This window comes from Copadichromis virginalis, linkage group LG22 (genome assembly GCF_057382275.1).
Source record: "Copadichromis virginalis isolate Kocher_CV1m ecotype Utaka linkage group LG22, C_Virginalis_male_GT1.1, whole genome shotgun sequence".
NCBI classification, from domain to species: Eukaryota; Metazoa; Chordata; class Actinopteri; order Cichliformes; family Cichlidae; genus Copadichromis; species Copadichromis virginalis.
In genome coordinates, this window is record NC_140638.1 from 4,432,936 (window position 1) to 4,455,195 (window position 22,260).

Below are 22,260 nucleotides of genomic sequence, written 5' to 3' on the forward strand. Positions count from 1 at the left end.
AAGGCATAATAAAACAGCTGATAACAAGCCAATCCAAGCACAACTTCAATAAAAAAACTGAATATCCAGTTTCTAAATTTATTTGTGTGTCAAGTATTCTCAGTTTGACTTAATAAATATTAGCAGACTCGCTCTTTGTCTAAGGAAAATTTAATAATAGATCAGACTTTGATCTGCTGGAAGCTTTCCTGCAGCAAAAGGCACAGCTTTTAATGTGGCTGTAAAGTCAACACTGATTTGTAACTTGCATTAAAAAACAACAACTGCCACGTCTTACATCCTATCACACAGAATGCTGTTATTTATTATGGAAAATCCCCAAAAGTTGATGAAGACTACTTCAGACTGAACAAGTCACTTAAAGAGTGATGAAACGTTTCTCCTACTGAAAATGTTACATCCAAATGAACAGAATCAACTTTTTGGGAGTTCCTTACCTGGATGATTGAGCATGCATCAACATATTATGTAAAATAAACAGTACATCTTGTTCTAGTCTTGATGACAAGGCCTTCTACCAATTGAGCACGAAATGTGAATGCTGCCAGCTTCATAAAGCATTTCCATAATTCTGCAAATTACCACTTTAAAAAAGCTGGTGAGCAGGACAGTTTTGTAGCCATCACTCTTTCTTTAACAATTTAAATATGTTTAAAAATTTTAATGTGGTCCAAGTGTTAACTTTCTATTATTATGCTATTTTTTTTTAAATGATTTGCATTAAAAACCTGTTTTTCCTCAAGACAGGGTCAGATTTTTGATATGCAGTTATTATCGATGTTTTAGGTCAGGTCTTCATTTTACTTTCCACATCCTGAACTTCCCATGACCCTGTGATGTGAGTTTTGTAAGACTTAGGGCCTCGGCCTGCTCATTTTTTATATGACCACAGAAACTTGCCAACATAGACTTTACATTACCATGAACTGATTATGCATGCACCTGAGGCAGAAGATTTCAAGCACAGTTCAAACAAGTATAAGAGGAGTGACTACTCAACAGTCTCCAGCTGTACGCGTCTCTAACAGAGAGTCATGGCTTTAGACCTTTCGGGGCTAACACACTCATGGGGGGTAAAGAATGTAGGCTTTAATAATCACCCACTGGTCTGTTAAATATCATAAACAATCTTCTCATCTATGAGACATACTGTATTTCAGAATTAACATTTTTTTTAATGCTTTGAACCAGCAACAGTTTTTGTCCATGTGCCGACTGCAATAATGTATTTCTCTGTGACATGTGGAATACACATTATTTTAAAACAATACATCTCCTTTGAGGGCAGCAGAGGTTGCAGTGGTTAACACCATCACCTCACAGCAGCTGGGGCCTTTCTGTGTGGAGTTGTCCCACTGACTGGGTGGATTCTCTCCTCGTAGTCTGGCTTTCTCTCACAATTCAAAAAATGTCAAGTTAAGTTAAATAGTGATTGGTGGCCTTGGATGACTGGCTCTCTGTGTTAGCCCTGTAATGGACTGGTGACCTGTCTAGTCACTGCCTCTTGCCCATTGCTATATGATAGGCTTCAGCTCCCTGCGACCCTGAATTGGAAGGATGGATGACCTCTAAAGTGTCCGGCTCTTGGTTTCTGTGAAACAGGTTGCTGTGATGAGCTAATGTAAAGTCAAGAATGTTATCAAGGACAGTTCACAGAATTTACAACTTCAGTATCCGTACAATAGCCACAAATCCTTTTGTGGCTCACCCTTTGAAGTGAACCCTTCACAGGGCCAGTGGCTGCTCTTTCTCTGTACTTCACAGCCTCTTAGTACTTTTATAATTTTCCTAAGTTGCTTGTCAGCGCTGATATAATAAATTCCTTTGTGACTAATACAGAATGACAGTGCAGTTGGTCTTCTGCTCACATCCCAGTCATTAGGATTTTTACGTCCTCCATTTTTGCATTTCTGTCATCTCTTTTTTGGGTTTAAATTTTCTAAATTTTGCAGCAATGTCAACCATATCATAGCTACAGTGACAGCGCTTTTTGTGGCCATGAATTACAAAGTAAATGATTTGCGAGTTGTACAATGATAACATTTCTTTGTTGAATGGATTATCAAATAATACTTTTGGTATTTAGAAAAGCTCTATGAAATATCCATCATAAGCAGCAGCAGAAGTGTGGAAAACACTCAAAAGTATCAAACGCATAAACACCGATATAGTGACGGGGTTATTTTTCAGATTCATTCCATATACAACTGGAGAAGACATATATAGTGCATCCAATAATTGAAACATGGCAACAGTGTAAACACTCAGCTCCAGGCTTCAATTACTAATCACTGAGCGGAAACCATGATGATTGCTCACTCCATCCAGGTAGAAACCTCACACTAGATATCAAGGAAGATGGGCTTCGTTTAGTATGGAGCTGTTTTCAATATTTAATGTAAATCTTGATCGTGGCTCAAGAGTTGGGAGTTCGCCTTGTAATTGGAAGGTCGCCGGTTCGAGCCACGGCTCGGACAGTCTCTGTCGTTGTGTCCTTGGGCAAGACACTTCATCTACTCCCTACTGGTGCTGGCCGATATGGCAGCCTCGCCATGTGTATATGAGTGAAGTGCATGTTAACCTTAACTTAATGCACTTGTCTTTTCGACTCTGTAACTGTAGTGCAATATGTGTGGTAACTAGTTGAAATGAAATTATAAACATTCGTTCTACATTGTAATCTTTATGTTGGAGAATGGATTAATAGGATTTAGACAGTCAGAATAGCCACTCCATGTACATCTTATAACATATGTAGCCTCGTTCTTGGGATGCAGCACCTGTTTCAGTATGAACTCTGCCACTGGAAGTGGTGACAAGTGAACTGCTCACTTGGACTGTCCTTCTAGTCTGGGCGTACATTTTACAAGGACAGTGACACGATACATTAAAAAAAACTGACTGAAAAGGTAGAAAAGGATCCTGGATTTCACAGGAGCCAAGATGACTGGTAGACAGTGAAGGTAGAAAGATGGCGAGTGAAGTGAACATTCTCCAGGTGATATATGGAATCACATTGAAGGCTGTGTCGTCATGTTGTGTAAAATGTTTTGTATCCAGGGAAATCTCTTTGACCTTGTTTGGATTTATGTTGCAACTAAATTTTATATTTGCATAATTGAACTATATAAAGAGTTAGAACCACCACACATTTCACATTATGAGGTGCGGCAGACATGAGTTTAAAGGTAATAAAGAAAAATCAATAGAGAATTGTATCTTTCACCTGGATACACTCGGTCAATTTATTTTGATTAGATTGGATGTAAATGTTATGATCCCAGTGAAGAGATCAGGTCATTCTTACAGAGAGTGCATCATGAATCATCATCATTTTTGAAAAACACAATGTCTCTTTTCACTGTTATGCTGATGATATTCAAATCTACCTTCACCTGACTGGGGATGCTTTATCCTCACCACATCCTCTGTTTGACTGTCTGAGTGATGTCAAGGACTGGTTATCGCGTAACTTTCTTACTTTAAATGGAAAGAAGACAGAAATTATTGTTTTTGACCGAAATATGCCTCTGGGACAATTGACTGGCACATTGGGGCCTGTTGCTAACTACCTTACTAATACTGCCAGGAATCTTGGAGTTTTCATGGATAGTTCCTTCAAATTTGACAAACAGGTCTCTACTGTGGTAAAAACTAGCTTTCATCAACTACGCCTAATCTCTAAGGCTAAACCCTACATACCACACAAAGATATGGAGAAACTCATTCATGCTTTCATTACGTCAAGTCTGGACTATTGTAACTCACTCTACTTGGGTCTACAATCTTCTCTTCTGCAGCGTCTGCAGCTGGTCCAGAATGCCGCAGCACGTCTCTTGACCGGCACTAGAAAGTTTGACTCTATCACCCCTGTTCTGAAAAATTTACACTGGCTTCCTATCAAATATCGAATTGATTTTAAAATTCTATTGTTTACTTATAAAATTTTAAACAATATGGCACCTGACTACTTAGCTGATCTCCTCTGTCTGTACAGCCCTCAGAGAGCACCAAGATCATCGGGCCAACTGCTCTTGGTGCAACCTAGGTCTCGGCTGAAGACCAGAGGAGACCGTGCCTTTGCCGTTGCTGCACCCAGGCTATGGAATACTCTCCCTCTTCATATTCACGCGTCAGATTCCATTCAGTCTTTTAAATCACGTTTAAAAACGTATTTGTTTGATCTGGCATTTAAGGCGAATTAGGGTAATTTACATCTGGCTCTGTATTTAGATTATGTAATTATCTTATATTTTATATATTTGTAATTTATATTTTATTGTGATTTTATTTGTACTGCGATTTTACTGGAAAGCACTTTGGTGTACCTCGGTCTAAAAAATGTGCTACATAAATACATTTTGATTGATTTTTTTTGATTGATGAACATGCAGGTGGTTGTAAAATTAAACTGTGTACTCATGTGCAAAAAGTGTGCTTTTCAGGGATGAAGAGAAGAATATTTATCTTCTCATGTATTTTTTAATCATAAGGTTTCTCCATCTTCAAGGCTTCGTACAGAAAAACTCAATGAATTCTCAATTCAGCAGAGAGAAAAGAAACTACAAAATTGATAATGCATAAAGTTTCAGCACTAGAAGCAGTCTGCTGAAACATAACATATACTTTATATAGGATCACAAAATGAGGTAAAAGTCTTTAGCTACAGATTCCTAATTAAAGAAATGTAACATTTTAACAAGGATCAGCAGTACAGTAGCAGCACTAATTGATGTGCTTTAACATTTGAGCAATTTTGTCATTTTACTCAAGGTTTTACTGATTTGGGGATTTTCACATATGAGCTGTTTGGAAAATCATATTACACCAAAAATAAAGGTTTTTCACAGAGTATAGACATGAATGCTCTTAGAATGGGATGTGTTATAAAAACAGAAAAAAAACCTAGAATTTTTTACGTGAGTGAAGCTTTGCACTTGTTCCACTGCAACACGTAAAAAGCATCAAACTGAGCAGACCATAAATGTTAAAGTTTTACTGCGAATATAAAAACATAGATCCAGGTGGATATCCACATGTTGAGATTAAAAAAACAAGACATCTTTTCAGGTCATTGGAAAGCTGTATGGAAAAAAAGGCTGTTTTTTTTTTTTTTAATCAAAATTTGTTTGAAAGGACATTTCATCCTCGTCAACACTCCTCTTGATTATTCTTGTTGTAAACCAGCACTACTCCATCAACTAACGGACAGCCCCAACAGGATAGGGACAATAGGTTTCAACTGAGGCTTAATATTAATCTGTGTATCTGGAGTCAGTGTTGTGCAGCAGATCACAACAATTTCACACAGAATTGAAACATCTATTAAATTTCACTTTCAAACCAGATTTAATTCAATTTTAGTCGCAGTGGTTGTTTACCATTTAGATGTATTTTAGATCTCTAATAAACAGAAAAGAGTAAACATGACTCTATGACTGAAGTTAGGTAAAATTCAGGTCTCTGTAAAAGCCTTAAAATATTACTATCCATCTTTAATTTTCCAGACATAATAAAATGTATTTTTCTTTTTCCTTTCTTCAAAGACTGTGACTGACCAATCAGATCAAGCCCACAAAACAAAGTGCATGGATGTCTGGTGTCCGGTGTGTAGTGGATATGACAGATCTCACTGCATCTGGTGTTCACTTTCATTCTGTTTCTAAAAAGGGTTGTCTGGATAATGTCATGTAATCATGAGGCATTGGTAATAAGAGGCATACTAATTACTTTGATTCAGTGGAGTATCTGATCAAATCTCAGTATGCAAATCAGGTACTAGGTTGAGCTAGTAGCATTGTCAACAAATATGACACATCCTTATGTGGCTTCAGTGTCTTGTCAATTTTTCTTTCACCATGGAGGGTGAAAGAAGACTTTAATCAGGCTTTGTGTTAGCACTTCACATAACAGTTGAAGAGTTGACACAAACTAATATCTTGTACTGTTCTGACCTGGTTTTACATGAATCAAAGCCAAACTATGCCAGGTAGAGCTGTGTGTCATCGACATAGCAGTGGAAATGACATATTTATGGATTATATGGCCAATAGCAGATGGACAACAAACAGGAGGGGCTCGGGAGATCATTAGTAGTAATTAAAACTGGCTAAGATTTGAACTTTATGAATTAATGATGAGGGCTGTTTAAGGGCATGCCAATGATTCCCATAGAGATTTGTCTTTCAGCAAGTATGCTGTGTGTTTTAGTATTACAGAGCCAGACATGGATGAGAACACTTAAGAGTCAAATGCAACACATTTAACCTTATCCACAGATTCATTGAACCCGCAGAAGCCCTGTTTGAAGCCCCCGCAGCCTGTGAACCCCTGATATTTTAAATCCTGGGTTCGTACCTGCGTGGCTCATCCCTCCACCCCTGTGGCCGGATGGCAAACAAAGCCTTTGGAAGCCCCTCCAGACCCAACCCGGATAGGGCTGGTCCCACAGCAAACCACATATGGCTGGGCCCGGCCTGACCCGCTGCCCAAGCTGCCCGGAAAATGAGCTCAGCCTCTTCCAGGGAGCAGTACAGAAGGCGGACCTGGAGGAAGAGAAAAAGAGGAAGACAGTTACTGCAGTGGGTGGATGAGAGAAGGAAGAGAAAAGAAGAGGCAGAAAAAAAAGATTTTTCTTCCTCCCCATTTCTTGCTGCGTGGTCCTATAATACACTTTCATGATTTCTTTACTAAAATAGATTATATTCAAATATAAATCAAGACACTTGGTACACTTACACATTCATACTTCACTTTATTTTTTCAGAACACAGTGAACTGCACTTGAAAAATGATGCCTGCTTGCATTTTCTCTTCATACATTATTAAAAAGGGGGAATTGAATGGAGGGGGGGCAACATTAAAGAGACAAAGTGAGAGTAAGAAAACACAAAACTCGAGGAGTGCGAGACGGAGGACAGCAGCTGTGTGTGTGGTTGATGAGGGCACTTCAGATGATTACTCAGGAAGCACTTTGGGAGAATTTGCGCCACAGTTTTGTAAGACAATTGAAGAGGTTATAAAACTGAAATTAGCCAAAACCAAAATGTGAAATGCTTTACTAACACACAGGGAGAGCAGCAGGCGAGTAGTGTGTGGATCCTGCCACATGCTGCACATTCACCGCCGAGGATGGCGAGATGACGCTGATCCCTCCTACCCAGTTGACAGCAAATGGGATCAAAGTCGGCATGAGGTCCATGCTCACACTCAGTCTCTATCAATCACATCCTCTGAACAGTCAGCATATATTTAGCCTTCATATGGCATCTGCAAGCTCGAATTTTATCACTCTTTCTCTGAAATTAAAAGTGTTCTCCTCCTCTGATTTCTAAGGAAGAAGTTGGCTTCCCTGCTTGCTGTCATCCCTCACAAAAATATGTAATTTGTTATAATTTTCTCCCATCAATCACTTTGTTAGCACAGGTGACTCATTTTTCAAATGTTGGACATCTCATTTTGGAAGAGAACATTTCATTTAGATCCCTGTGGGTCGTCATATTTTATCATGACAGAGCTTAACTGCGTCAACATCCAGGTCGAAGTGAAAGTCCCCTACAAAAATAGTGAATTTACACCATATATATGGCGTATATATATATACACACACACACATATAATCATATTTTTTGGCAGTGCTAGTATGAGTAATTACACGACTTACCTACGTACTAATAATCTCAGCAGTCAAAGTGTCCATTATAAAAAACAGCTTTCATCTACCTTAGCAGGACCCAATGCACTTTTATTTATTATGAAACAGTTACGGTAACAATCCTCTGTGTTAAATACAACATTTTAACAGGTTTCAGCTCATTGTTTAGGTTTTTCAGTTGCTCTTACCATTCTTTACTCTCACTGTGCACTGGATATTCTACACATTACACCTACAGGAACTGTCCAGCTATGAAAAGCCCTGACACAAAGCTCCCAGCACACAATGCTTCTGCTGTTGTTAATGCTAGAGGAGGTTTGGAGTTAGGTTGTCCAGTCAGCACAACACTGTCCCTCAACAACCCCGCTCTAGCCAGAGTTTCCAGGTGACGTCAAAGCTACTGGGACACGCCCACCTGGCAGACAAAAACAGTGCTCTGGTCCTTTGCTCTGCAGCCATCCTTTGAACGTCTTCAAGTTTAAACTTGACCAAAATGCCTGATAGTTGCTGTCCTATCAGATACACTCATCACGCCAATCATTGCTTCTCCACAGCAACCCTGGCTGTCAGCGACGGCTCATTAAACTGTAGGATTGATACTCTGTCAGCTTTACTGTTATGACACTGTAAATGTCCAAGTCAACAAAACTAAAATTTACGTGTGGTAGCCCGTTTAAGATAGCTATGTAGTGCTTTACTTTACTAATAAATGAAGAACAATTCCTTGTTCTTCACCTCCAACATAGTGGCATTATTTACCCATCCAGATTAAAAATATATGGAGCTGTCCATACTGTGAAAACTTCATCCTGGCAGCAGGTAAAGTCAGCAAATCTCTAGAAGATACCTGTAGATGTCACTAAACTCCAGCTCTGGGAAAGACATCGCCAGGGATTTAAATAAAGCTGATGGGCAGAATATGGATCACAGTTCCCAAAATTTGTAGTTTTTCTTCATGAGGTGAAAAGGAGAGGTGAAAAAATCCCTACTTTACTACAGCAGTACTATCTACTGTTTATGCTTAAAGGTGGAGCACTGCTTTGTCTGCCAGGGCAGTGAGTCGGTCACGTGACTGAAAATGATGGATAACTTTCCAGTGAGCTGGTGTGAGTCTTAGGAGCACTTCCACTTTGCTGAATTTCTTCACACCTTGATAATCAATGATCAGCAGTAAGGGATATTATTGCAAACTGACTTCTTGCACTACGCTTGAATCCATTGAGCCCATTCTTTTACAAATGTTTGCAAAGGTGATTTTACTTGACAGACTGTTTGGCACTGCATTGGCCTCATAGCTGAGTTAGACAGTCAAATGTGGTAGTTTACTGCTGTTCAGAGGGTACATTTGTCCAGCAGCTGTGTAACGAGCTCACTGGGATGTTGTGGAGTTATAGGTGAACAAACGCTAATATGTCACTGTAAACATCAAGATCTACAGCTGTTGAGATCTGGGCTTTGAACTGACTTACTTTCAAACTTTTTTTGCAAATGATATGTTTAAAACTAGCGTCAAATGCTAATGACTGATCAAATTCAATCAGCCCTTGATCTCTGTCCGTTCCCAATGTGAAGTCAGATCCATTAAATGCTAATATAGATCCATAACAATGGAGGCATCACCTAGAGATTACTGATGTCCATGTTATTGCAGACTTTAGAACATCAGAGAGGGGCCAATATAAACTTATCAGAAGCAGTGAACTTGGATTTTTAAATCACTGAAACTAACTCAGAAGATGGTCTGAGTTGTGGTGTAACACTTTAATACCAATATCTCCTCTGGTTCCTGGTCAAGTCACACATTACTCACAAGATTTTTCTTACTTACAAATCTCTCAATGCCCTGGCACCTCAGTATCTCTCTGACCTGCTGCAAACCATACACACAGTCTCGGATGCATTGGTCCTTCTCTGTTTTCTGTACCTCGCACCAACATCAGAACCTTTGGGCCTTCAGTGTGGTGGCCCCCACCCTCCAGAACTCTCTCATATATGAGCTTCGCAATGCCCCGTCACTGGAGTCCTTCAAGAAACTTGTCAAAACTCACCTCTAGACTTTTTAAAAAAATTTTTTGCTACTCTTGTGTACAGTGTAATTTGGTTCCTTGAAAGTTATAATTATAATAATAAATGAAAAGTTAAAAATAGCATTGCACGTTGCATTCTGTTCGTGCACTGCTTGGTTTGTAATGATTAGGCATGCAGAAGAAAAACAGCAAGCCTGCCGTCTCACTTACCAGTCAGTGAGACACAAATCCTCATCTTATGCCTGTGTTATGTTAATGTGCCGGCTTTGAGGTGAACAATAACCCATGCAGTACTACAGCTTCAAAGATCACAAAAACAAAAAAGAAAAATGAAAGATTAAAGGCAGGTCACCGAGGTATATTTATGTTTGGGAGTGGTGGAATGCTCCGAAAGCACTGGAGGCAAATTTTAATTACAGGTCTAAAGATATACAGATTGTTCACATCCAGATACCATCTGCTTGCGAGACATGTTAATGTATGATGAGAGAAACAGCGAGGGAAACAAGCAGAAGAAAAAAAGAAAAAGAGGGGGACCAGGAGCCAGGAAGAGCAGTAATAAAAGCCTCAGTGGGAATATGTTGTTTATGAACCATCACAGTAAAGATTAACCTAATTTAATCAATAATTGTAGCATCAGGTGTGTTTGTGTAGAGTACTTCACTGGACACTCAGTCTTTTTTACCATTTTGTAAATGCCATTCAGTACTAAACCTGCACTACAAAACCACTACAGAGACATTATGAGACAGTAACCTTTTGGATATCCACCAAAGAATTGAACATTTTGGGAGGATTATGCAAGTCCCACTAGCAGCATTTGGAAACAGCCCAGTGATGGTGGTGACAAGGTCTGAGCAACACTGCCCGTTAGGAAGTATCCTACTATAGTGGAGAATTAATTACTGTGCAGCCTGTTGGCATAAGATCTGAAAAAGGCAATCACTGTCTGGCAGATGATCACTTTTTGGCACAACACCTGGAGCTAGGGGGCAAAACGATCGCATGAGTGCTGCTGTTTGGCTGAGGAAGAATATAGTAGTCGTGGTAAGCCAATCACATGACTGCTTCAAGATGACAAAGCAACAAGGTGCCAGTTTTTAAATTGAGTCATGATAAACAATATATATGCGTTTTTTCCTTAATATTTTCATCACATTTGCTGTCTAAGGACAGCGCAGCAAGCACTCTCTGCTTATGAGCAAACAAAAAAGAGCCCGTTTGTGTTGGTGGATAAATGCACCATGTCAACCAATCAAAAATGATATGGCAACATGACATTTGGTTGTTTAGGAAGAGGGGGACGTTTTAGGAGCGATGGTGAGAGAGGGAGTTTTGAGATGTGAGAGATTTGTGACGTTTAGCGTGTTTGGAGTGTGTAGGTGATGTGTTGTCTTGTGTAGTTAGTGTGTAGTGTTGTGGATAGTTTTGTGTGGTGACTGCTGTCTCCAGGTAGAAACAGGAGTGATACACCTGCTGCTGTCAGACCTGCAGGTATCAGGCTGTGATGTTCTCCTTTATAGTGGACAGAAATTATTTTTGGAGTGGCACAAATAATTTGTGTGGCATCTTATTGAATGCAGAACACCTGATTGTTCTGTAAATAGTTTGAAATGGTTATTTAAAAAAAGGGTAAAAAAGGTAAATGGCTGCAAATAATTTTGTTGTTTGCAAAACTTGTGCATAGGATTTTAAAATTGACCATTTATATTTGCATTTAAAGTTATGAAATATGATTCATTAAACATGTTTGTGGTTGTTACAGTAAAAATAAAACATTCTACTGGGATTTGATGTTTTTTGTCTGATTTTAGATGAATTGTGTTAATACAGTATCACAAAATGAAAACAAAACTGTAAATTCAGACACGTGAGGTTGTGCTGAAAAGAATGATACCAAACAAGGCAAACAAATAGTTTTTAAAGGTGAAATGTAGAGGAAACATCGAAAGTAGTCAAAAATGGCCAATTATACCCTGGACCCCAGAGGGTTAAACTTTTTTTTTTTTTTAAGTAATGCAATAGTTTCGACTTCTTCTTTTGCTCTTGACGAAGGCGTCACACTTTTCTCCTCCTCCTCCTCTCCCTTAGCTTCCCTGCTTAGCCTCTTGTGTCCTTGTCTAGTCCCGTGTTTTTTTTATTACTTTTTCCCTGGAACACTCTCTCACAGTCTGTTCTCTAAAACCTAAAAGAGGAATTATGGATTTGATCAACTGGTCTCTGAATGCTATTGACACCCTTTTCTCAGCGAGAAGTCTGGGCTTGGGTGAGCCTGAGTGTCCTGGAGGTACTTTCCCTGCCGGATGAACGATGGACGGGTGGCATAACTGAAGGGTCGTGTGCCTGGCGGGACTGTCGATTGAAGACGCTGAAAATATCTACCTATTCGGAACCATGATAACAGGGTTCTTGCTGATCGGAGCTGGCTTGGCCCTGGCTTATCGAAGAATTACGAAAGCGGAACCGGCTGTTCAAACCCCCACAAGGCTGCGTGAGTTCTCAAAATGGGCTCATTGAGTGCAGCACGGATAAGATCTTGGAGAAGCTTACGGGTGCCGTGAATACTCAGAATAAGACCTCTGAGTGCAAATTGGATCACATCTTGGAGCAGCTCACTGTGGTCGTGAGTTCTCAGAATCTGCTCTTTGAGCACAAGAATGACAACATCACAGAGCGTAAGTTTAATAACATCATGGAGAAGCTCACGGCTCTCCCACGGGAGATTGAGAGACCAGTGTTGGACTGTTAGAACTGCTTTGAAATTCTCATGAGTTGTTCCCACTAAAGTAAAAAGCACCATCACTTCATGCGGCTACCACTTCGGCGCCAGCTGCGGCCTCAATGCTGGAGCTGAACAACAACACCCTGATAACGACTGTGTTTAGACTGTTCTTCCCATTCTATGCAAGGCCACCTGGGTTGGCTGGAAGACTGTTTACTTAGGACACTGTCTCAGCTGACCTCTGGACACATACACACACGCACACACATACATATATACACACATGCAGATGTACACTCATCCCCCCTCCCCCTCCAAATGCCTTCCACGCTTATTCCCCTCCGATGCTGACGGTGGATCAAGGAGACCAGCGCTTATGCTGCAGGCCCAGATGTACTGTCTACACTGTCTCTCACCCTTTACCCATCCCTGCTGCTTGTCATGTGTTTCTTTGGTGTATTAAGAGTTTTTTCATGTGCAGAGGTGTTTTTTTCTGTTCTCAAACTGATCTCCCTGTTGGAGCTCAGTCTGGGGGGAGTTATTTTTTTCTCCTTATCTTTCCTCATGTGGTGCATTTTCCATTGTTATACCTCTCTGACCTGTCTTCCCCATGTGATGTTTTTGGGTAATGTATGTATGGTTGGAGGGTAAGATGGCGCCGCCATTGCGTGCAATAGGTCGGCAGCCTTAACATGAAATTTCCCCTTGTGGGACTGATAAAGGAATCTTATCTTATCTTAGTTACTTTTCAAGTTATTAATTACTTTTAGAATCTTGTAATGCAGTTACTAACTCAGTTACTAGTTACTTCTTCAAAAAGTAACTAATTAATTACTTTTTCAAAGTAACTTGCCCAACACTGCTGGCAGCACACCCCATTTAATAGTGTTCTTTAAAACAAAGGGGACGTTAGTTCCATCTAATCCAAAACAGACTGACACGTATTAGAATATACTGCTGATAGTAAAAGAGACCAGATCAGTTGCAGCAAGAAACAAAAAAAAAAAAAAAAAAAAAAAGGAGGAGGAGACTGAAAAAAACCATCTATGAGCCAAAAACTAACTGGGCTGCTTCTAAAACACCCTGAAAGACAGTAAAAACAGGAGTAAGCTACTTTTTCCAAGGACGTGCACTCACATATTTGTTTTGAAAATAAAAAATTTAGATAGATGATACTGACCCTGGGACTGGGGAACACAATCCTCAGAGGGCAACATTTCAGTGAAAGTAAGAGAGAGAGAAAAAAAAAAGATGCATGACCTTGGAGACAATCCCAAACTTTCCATTACAGCCCTGTTCGTATTTACTATTGCTGAGATGGAAGTGACTTTACTAAGGAAATGGGAGAAGGGAGTTTGGGGAGCGACTGTTTACTGACATCTGAATTTTAGCACTGAGGTGGTTTGTGTATCCAGTTTAAGCTCTTAAAATACCTTTAAATCCAACAGAAACAAACAAATGAACAACATCAACAAAGAGATGTCAAGTTTAAAATGAATGGCAGCCATTGACAGTTCTGTCAGAACTAAGAAGCCTCATTTCACAAATCTGGTGAAATGCTGACCAGGTGTTCATAGATATAAAAACATTTCAGTGCTTTTGCTTTGAAAAACACTGACAAACACTTTGTCACAATTTCTAAAAATATTCCTCAAACATACAGTCATCTCCTCAAAAAGCAAATAAATAAATAAAATAACTCAGAATATGTACATGTGAAGATCTAAAGGCCATTCGCTGCTACTTTGCTGTTCAAAATTTCGTCTCACTTTCATTAGATTACATCATGTTCACTCATGTTCATCCTTTTTCTTTGGTCCACTCATCCCGTCTACATTTCTTCCTCCCTTTGATGGACTTTATTTTGACAAAAAGTCATTGAAGTTGACAACAGTAAAAAAGATGAGAGCAAGGAATCAATATGTATGAACCGGATACAGTGAGAGACGAGAAGTATGGTGGGAAGAAACTAATTTCCCCCTATCAGATGTGTTAAACCACAGCTAAGGTCAACTCAGAAGATGTCTGTTCTAATTTTTCTGTAGTTATCTGTAGGTGATGTTTATGCTCTTCAACTTATGTTTAACAGCAGTCCATTCATGGCCTTTTATGTTGTTCAAGGTTGAAAGTAATGCACAACATCACTCCTACTACATGACCAGACTAATTCCTCAAATCTATTTTGCTCAAGTTTGCAAACCAAGACATAATATTTAGCTTAATATATAACAGGAATGTGTTGCTTTTCCAAATGAAGGAAGGAGAATTTCCCTCTCTGGCTCTCTTCCACAGTGTGTCTTTGTCCTGTCTCCTCCATACCCCAACCAGTCGCCAGCAGATGCCCGCCCCTCCCTGACCCCTCCCTAAGGTTTCTTCCTGTTAAGAGGGAGTTTTTCCTTCTGTCACCAAAGTGCTTGCTCATATGGATTTCCCCTGTGTTATTGCAGGGTATTTATGTTACAATATAAAGTGCCCTGAGGTAATTATATTTGTGATTTGGCACTATATAAAGTGAATTTGGAAATAGCCTCTGCACTGAGCTGTGTGCACGAGCCTTTCAGTGAGTAAAACAGTAGCAATGCAGAAGTTAGCAAAGCGATGATCCCGGCTGTGAAAAGAGCAGAGTAATGCAGAGCTGCAATAGCTAAAGGTTGTAGTTACACTACGAAGCTCCTATGTATCTGTGGAGATGCTGTGTAGGTGGGTGTGAGTGGACCCCCAGGATATCACAGTAAATGAATAGCATATCCTCAGTCGACCCAAAATAGGGCTTTTACTGTAAGTGAAGGGCCAATTTTAAACGGCTCGATGCTTTAGCCTTCTTCACAAATGTTCAAAGAACTAAGTTCTGGGCCAGTGTTTCAACTTCATAGTTATTGCTGATATGCTGATCTGGGGGAAAAAGCTGATTAATCTGGATTTCTGTTTAGAAAAATGTCCTTCTGCAGCTTATAGAAGAAAACTCATTTTTTCTTTGGGTATGTTTTACTTGTATGATCATGGCACACGTTTATGTATGCGAGTAATGAAATAAAAAAAATTCTTTCACAGCTATAATTACAGAAAGCGAGGGTGTCAAACATAACACCTGGGGACATCAATGTTGGACTTTTGTTTTAATCAAATGTAACTTTGTGAAAATATGTTTTACAGCTATTCTTATTAAAAAAAAATGGCAAAGTGTTTTACTCTTTACTACAGAAATAATAATACAAATCTATAGTAAAAAAGGACATGTTTTGTAAATTAACAAAAGCTTTGTTTTATTAATACAGAGCAGGCTGGCCAATAAGCTACCAGCACTTTTCATATAATTCTAAACATTTTGTACAGCATAAGAGTCATGCTGAAAATGTTTTCTCATCTACTACAGCAGCATTTTCTATCATGTAGACAAAGCTGTACGATGTAGCTTTGACTCAAAGATGAGTTTCAGTGGTCTGGTCCATTTAGGAAAAAAGTGAGCCCAATTTGGCCCATGATGTAAAATGAATTCGACATTCCTCACATAAAGTAACTGTCACTGTGATGTGAGTGGGTGATTGTCATATTGGCTACATTTACATGAAGCCTAATATTATGATTGGCATTTCTATCAATCATAATCACAGAAAAAGTAAATGCCTCAGTCAGACAACGCTGTGAAACCATTTTTATAAAAAGACAAGAAGAATAACTCGACCCATAGATTATTTAAACTAAATACCCATAAAGGAAATTTTGTTACATTTTGTGTGACACAAGCACAACCACAGGTACAAAAAAAAACCGTATCCTCGCTTCAGGTAAATTTTACTTACTTATTATTCATACGTTTATTCATCAGTTAGTTTGGGTATCAGTAAACTAGGCTGTTATCGACTAAAGGTTTACTCACAATAGTGGTCCATATCATAAAGTGCATTTAACCCACAGTTCCATTCATCCATGACCAGTATTTGATGCCTGGGCACGGCTAAGGAAACTGTACCCTGGGCCAGTTCAAGAGGGGAAGCCAAGTCTACATCTGGCTCTGAGAAACACTATCTATAACTAGAAAAATTTGCATTTCCTGCGAAAATGCTGTGTGGATGCCTTCACTCTGAAGATGTCTGCTGAAAAAAGCTGAAAAAGTTGAAAAAAAAAAAAACCCAAAAAACATTGCCCTGAGCAGGATTTGAACCTGGCCCTTCTGGTCTAAAGGCGGCAATTCACCTCACTGCACCAAACTCATTCACACAAAGAAGAGGTGGAGAGAGTGACAATTGTGGTGAAATTAGCAGAAGCTGCTTAGAATTGTGCTGATAAGAGGTGAAAAAGCTAAACATTTGGCAGAAAAGAGGTGAATCAGAAGAATTTCTGCTGAAAAGAGGCAAAGAAGCAAAAAGATGAGCTGAAAAGAGGTGTAGAAGCAGAAGTGCTTGCTGAAGATGGCTGTATGTGTAATGACACACTGGAGAGTGTCAAGAAAGCAGAGCGCATGCAAGCAGGGAACATGTGTAGCAACTGTCACAGGTAGGATTCAAACCTCTGCCACCGGGTCTCACGGCAGATGCCCTACCCTCTGAGCCAAATGAGTTCGGGTCACAAGCAAAGATATGATGAGAGGGACAATGTGCACTGTGGAGCAGAAGCTCAAATTAGCAGAAAAGAGGTGAAGAGGAAGAACTTTGTTGTGAAATGAGGTAAAGAAACTGAAATTTGTGCTTAAAACAAGTGAAAAAGCTGAACTCTGAAATCCTGCTAAAACAGCAGAAGAGGCTGATATTTTTCAGCTACTCATTGAGCCAAACTGGTTCTCACGTAACTGAAAAAAGGTGGAAAAGCTTACAATTCTAATGAAAACAGCAGAAGAGGCTGAGATTTGTGCTGATAAGAGGTGAAAATGCTGAACCAATCAGAGGTACTGCTTCTGTCTGCTTCATCAGGCTGTGTACTTGTATGTATTTCTGCCATAGACTGTTAACAAGAATCTGAGGTCCATATTAGAAAAGCTGCTAAAATCATAAAACTTTGCAGAATTGTAATAAATTATCAATATGAATTACCGGTCTGTGATAGTGTATAAATTTGTACTCAAAAACTAGGTGGGATAGAAGCATAATTCTTGCACTGGGTGAATCAGCGGACTTTGGTGTACTTTGACTGCGATTTACATAGCTCTTTGTATCTCCGTCGCGGAGACATGACGAGAGAAGAAATGGCTTAATCTTCGGAGTTTGAAAAATGAGAGGAGGACAGATTTCCACCCCTCAAACATGTTTTTGCAGAAACACTGTAATTTCGCTTAAATAGTATGAAATAGCAGTAATACTATGATTTGGCAGAAATACTACTTTTTAGCACAAATACTATTGTACAGAATGGTGTACGTCAGTTTAATGCTGGGTGGTGCTGCAATAGTAACTATCCTCGGTCAGAAGGAGAGGCTGATATCCAGGGATTAGATTACCACAGGTGGAGTTTATTGGCGGTCAGATGGATGGTACAGGGAGGCATGGCATACAGTAGGAGGATGTGGAGAGGTGATATGGTGTGGTTTCTATGATTAAGAAAACTGGCAACAAATTCCTACACTACAAATCAGTCTGATACCACTTCTTACAGGGTTCACGTTTATTAAGGCACTACCCAAAAGGCGCCACAAGAGGGCACTCCAACACAAGAGATGACCTATTTACACTGTAAACACCCCCTACTTAGCCACTACATACTACAGTGATATTACAGTATACAAATTCACACAAATACTATGATTTGGCAGAAATACTATGACTTAGTAGTAATACTATAACATAACAGTTCAATGTTCTTGCACAAATACCACAATATGGCAGAAATACTATGTTTTAGCATAAATACTGTGATTTGGTATAAATACTACGATTTGGCACACATACTATATTCCGCAGATACACTATAACATAACAGATATTCTACGACTTAGTAGTAATACTATAACATAACAGAATTATTAATTGGGCACAAATACCACAATTTGGCAAAAATACTATGATTGGGCACAAATACTATGATTTGGCAATAATACTGCATTTTAACACAACTACTGAGATTTGATTGAAATACTATGATTTAGAAGAAATACTATTACTCCATACAAATACGATGCTTTGGGACAAATACTATGTTTTGGTTCCAATACTATGATGTGCAACAAATACTATGATTTGGCACAAATACTATGATTTGGCAGAAATACTCTGATTTAGCAGAAGTACTATCTTTTGGTAGAAATTCCTGCTAAAAGGTAGTATATCTGCGTTTTAGCAGAAATACTGTAATTTGGCATAAATACTATGATTTGCCATAAATACTATGCCTTAGTAGTAATACTATAACATAAGAGATATACTATGGTTTTGCAGACATACTATGTTTTTGCACAAATACCATGATTTGGCACAAATGCTATGATTTAGCAGAAATACTATGATTGGGTACAAATACTATGATTTGGCAATAATACTGCGTTTTAACAACAACTACTGAGATTTGATTGAAATACTATGATTTAGAAGAAATACTATGACTCCATACAAATACGATGCTTTGGCACAAATACTATGATTTGGCACAAGTACTATCATTTAGTACAAATACTATGATTGGGCAGAAGTACTATGTTTCAGTACAAATACTATGATTTGGCAGAAATACTATGCCTTAGTAGTAATACTATAACATTAGAGATATACTATGGTTTTGCAGACATACTATGTTTTTGCACAAATACCATGATTTGGCACAAGTACTATGATTTAGTACAAATACTATGATTGGGCAGAAGTACCATGTTTCAGTACAAATACTATGATTTGGCAGGAATACTCTGGTTTAGCAGAAATACTCTGATTTAGCAGAAGTACTATCTTTTGGTAGAAATTCCTGCTAAAAGGTACTATTTCTGCGTTTTAGCAGAAATACTGTAATTTGGCATAAATACTATAATTTGGGATAAATACTATGATTTGGCACATATAATATATTCAGCACATATATTATAAAATAACAGAAATATTTGGCCCCAAAACCATGATTTTGCACAAATACCATGATTTTGCAAAAATACTATGAATTGGCAGAAATACTATGATTTAGCAGAAGTACTAAGATGTAGTAGAAGTACTTTGATTTAGCAGAAATACTATGATTGAGGAGTAATACCTAAACATAGGAGAAATATTGATACACAGACACACATACACAGACAGTAAAGGGAACAGGAGCTGTGGAGAGTCTGGGCTTGGTATATGTAGGTCAGTTAAATTAGCTGCACCTGCTGTAGTCAGCCCTTACACACACAGACACAGAGAGAGGTGTGAGTTTTCTTCAGTGTATTTCTGACATTCAGGATTCCCCTCGAACAAATGGCCATAATTTCCTAACCGTAGAGGCTAGAACGGTCATTCAGGCATCGTTTTATTCAGAAGAGATGGGGGAATCTTCAGGTCTTCATAATTCAGAGATAAAACATAAATTATTAAAGATATATGACTTGTAATACACTGTAACTGAGTAGAGGCGAAGCAAAAACTGCCTTGACTTGCGCTCAAACAACCTTTGGTAACTCTAAATCTATATGGAGCATCAAAATCATTCTTTCACCGTAAGAAACAGCAGGCTTTGGTGAACAGTCATGGAAATTTTCAGGGCTCTGTGGAAATCCATCAAAAAGATATGACGAGAGAAAAAAGTGGTTCATTTCCAGAGATTGAAATCTGATGAAATCTGAGCGAGGGACAAATTTCCTACCCTCAAACAAGTCCAACTCATTTCAGAACGGTAATAGGTGAGAAAGAAATTCTTGAATTGTGAGCGTCAGGAGTGTCTGAACATATACGGGGACAAGCCTCATGTCTTAACTTCGCTTCGTTAAGGAGATATGACAATTTGAAAATGCCTCTCATTAGAGAAATCCAGCGGTGATTTTGAACAAACTCTCCATTGAGTTTATATGGCGAGTTTTCTGACTTTGTGTTACTCTGAGGAGATTTGCAAAATATCTATGAGTCCCACAACAATGATAGTGACATTTTCTGAAAGCCAGCAAAAATACCTACGTTTTGATGTATAATTTGTGGGGCTTGAGTGGAAATTGAGCGAGCAGCAAGAAGTTGTTTGGACATGAAGAGAAAATTCAAACAGTTTCACTGTCCCCTCTGAGTTAATTGCATAGCAACCATAGCAACGCATGTATTTTCTGAAAAATCACAATTTTGCAACTGAAAACTCAAAGAGGGATAAGATTAAAACGGTAGAAGATCTGAAAAAGCTGAATCATACAGGAATAGCCAAATCATTTGAGAACATTTTAAAGTTTGAATGGAGTTTCTAGGTGAAAGTATGAGGCAGTAGTTAAGTTTCAAAGACAAGAAAGTTTTAGCAGAATTGTGGAAGTTTCCCATTCATTTCAATGGGACAAATTAAAGGAAAAAAGTGTAATATTTTAAAAAGTATAATAGTAATAAACACCAAAAGTCATAGCCGGCATTAGCAGAAAGAGCAGAACAGTTTAGAGTTTGAACGGTGAAAATAGCACAAAAATTGTGGAAGTAGATCCACGGCAAAAAGTGTACGGAAACACCCGGAATAATAATAAAGAAGAAAGAGAAACAGGATCTCAATAGTGTGGATGCCTATTAAGGCATCCACACAATAAATGGTAAATGGCCACCCACAGCTCGTAATCTACCTGCACCTGAGGTAAAGTATATAACCCATCAAGGGCACAAAAAATAAAATCATAAGCCCTAATGGCTTTTGTGGTGTTCTACCCTGTCCCTGATTACGACTAAACATCCCCTCCGGTGATAATATATATGCACTGTTAAAAAATTAAAAGCAACACAAAACCATACTAAACAGTCAGGAAGTTGATCATGCATGTGTCCAAGTAAGCTGAGTATTTGTCGTTGAAGGAGACGAATGCGGGACATATTCATCATTTAATGCACTGCACACAATTCTAACTAAGTGTGTGTACACTCATGCAAATAGTATTAGTGTTGCTAGTATTAAATCACATCCCATTTAAAAAGCTGACCACAGATTTTCAGTGTGAATGATTTTAATCAGACCTCCAAATGGCACAATGCAAAAAAAAAAAAAAAAAAAAAAAAAAAAAAAAAATCGCTTCCTCCCCATCTTTAGTTTAGATCTTCAATGTTTTGTTTCACCTTAGCTGTTTTGCACTACAAACATCACTTTGAGGTACACAGCAAGAAAAAAAGCAATGTTTGCATTTCTTATTGATTTGGGTGAGTAATAATCACAATCAATATTTATTTTTCAATAGACCCTGTAGTTTTTAAAATATTGATCTCTACCAAACGGTTGAGATGTCACTTAATGGTAAAAGTATGAAATGTCATGAAAATACAAGTACATTAGACAATACAGTTGAACAAAAATCAATAAAAGGCCAAATTAAATTTAAATTAATAACAAAAACTATCCAGAGCATTGGATACAGTTTATTTCTAGTAGCATGCAGGTGAACATTGCTGTTTTCATTCCATCAAAGGAAAGTATTATCTCAAGCAACAAAATACATAGTTTTCTAATCTGCAAATGTGAAAAATGTGCTACAGCACAAAATACTCACATTCAGGCCACTTCTGATTGAATGCTACTGTGCAAAATCATTTTTGTTTAAAAAAATAAATAAATAAAAAAACAGTGCAAATCAAGCACATCTGCTTGTGGTTTTGGTCGTTGGGGTCTATAGCATTTATTCTGTGGTCTTGGAGAGCTGAATCATGGTTGTCCAACTCTAGATGCTGGCTTGTTAACTTGGTTCAGACACAGCCAGGTGGAAACCTTTTGAGAGCCATTGGTTTCTGAGGTTCTTTTATGGG

The 22,260-nt window shown here is 38.6% G+C and overlaps 1 protein-coding gene across 1 annotated transcript in view; it reads right to left on the reverse strand.

Moving 5' to 3' along the window:
• grin2da (glutamate receptor, ionotropic, N-methyl D-aspartate 2D, a) overlaps nucleotides 1–22,260 on the reverse strand; it is a 282,945-nt gene that overhangs the window by 139,244 nt on the left and 121,441 nt on the right. Inside the window, exon 5 of the mRNA XM_085446989.1 lies at nucleotides 6,358–6,545. Within this exon, the coding sequence (XP_085303115.1) occupies nucleotides 6,358–6,545 (188 nt within the window). The remainder of the gene's footprint in view (nucleotides 1–6,357; nucleotides 6,546–22,260) is intronic.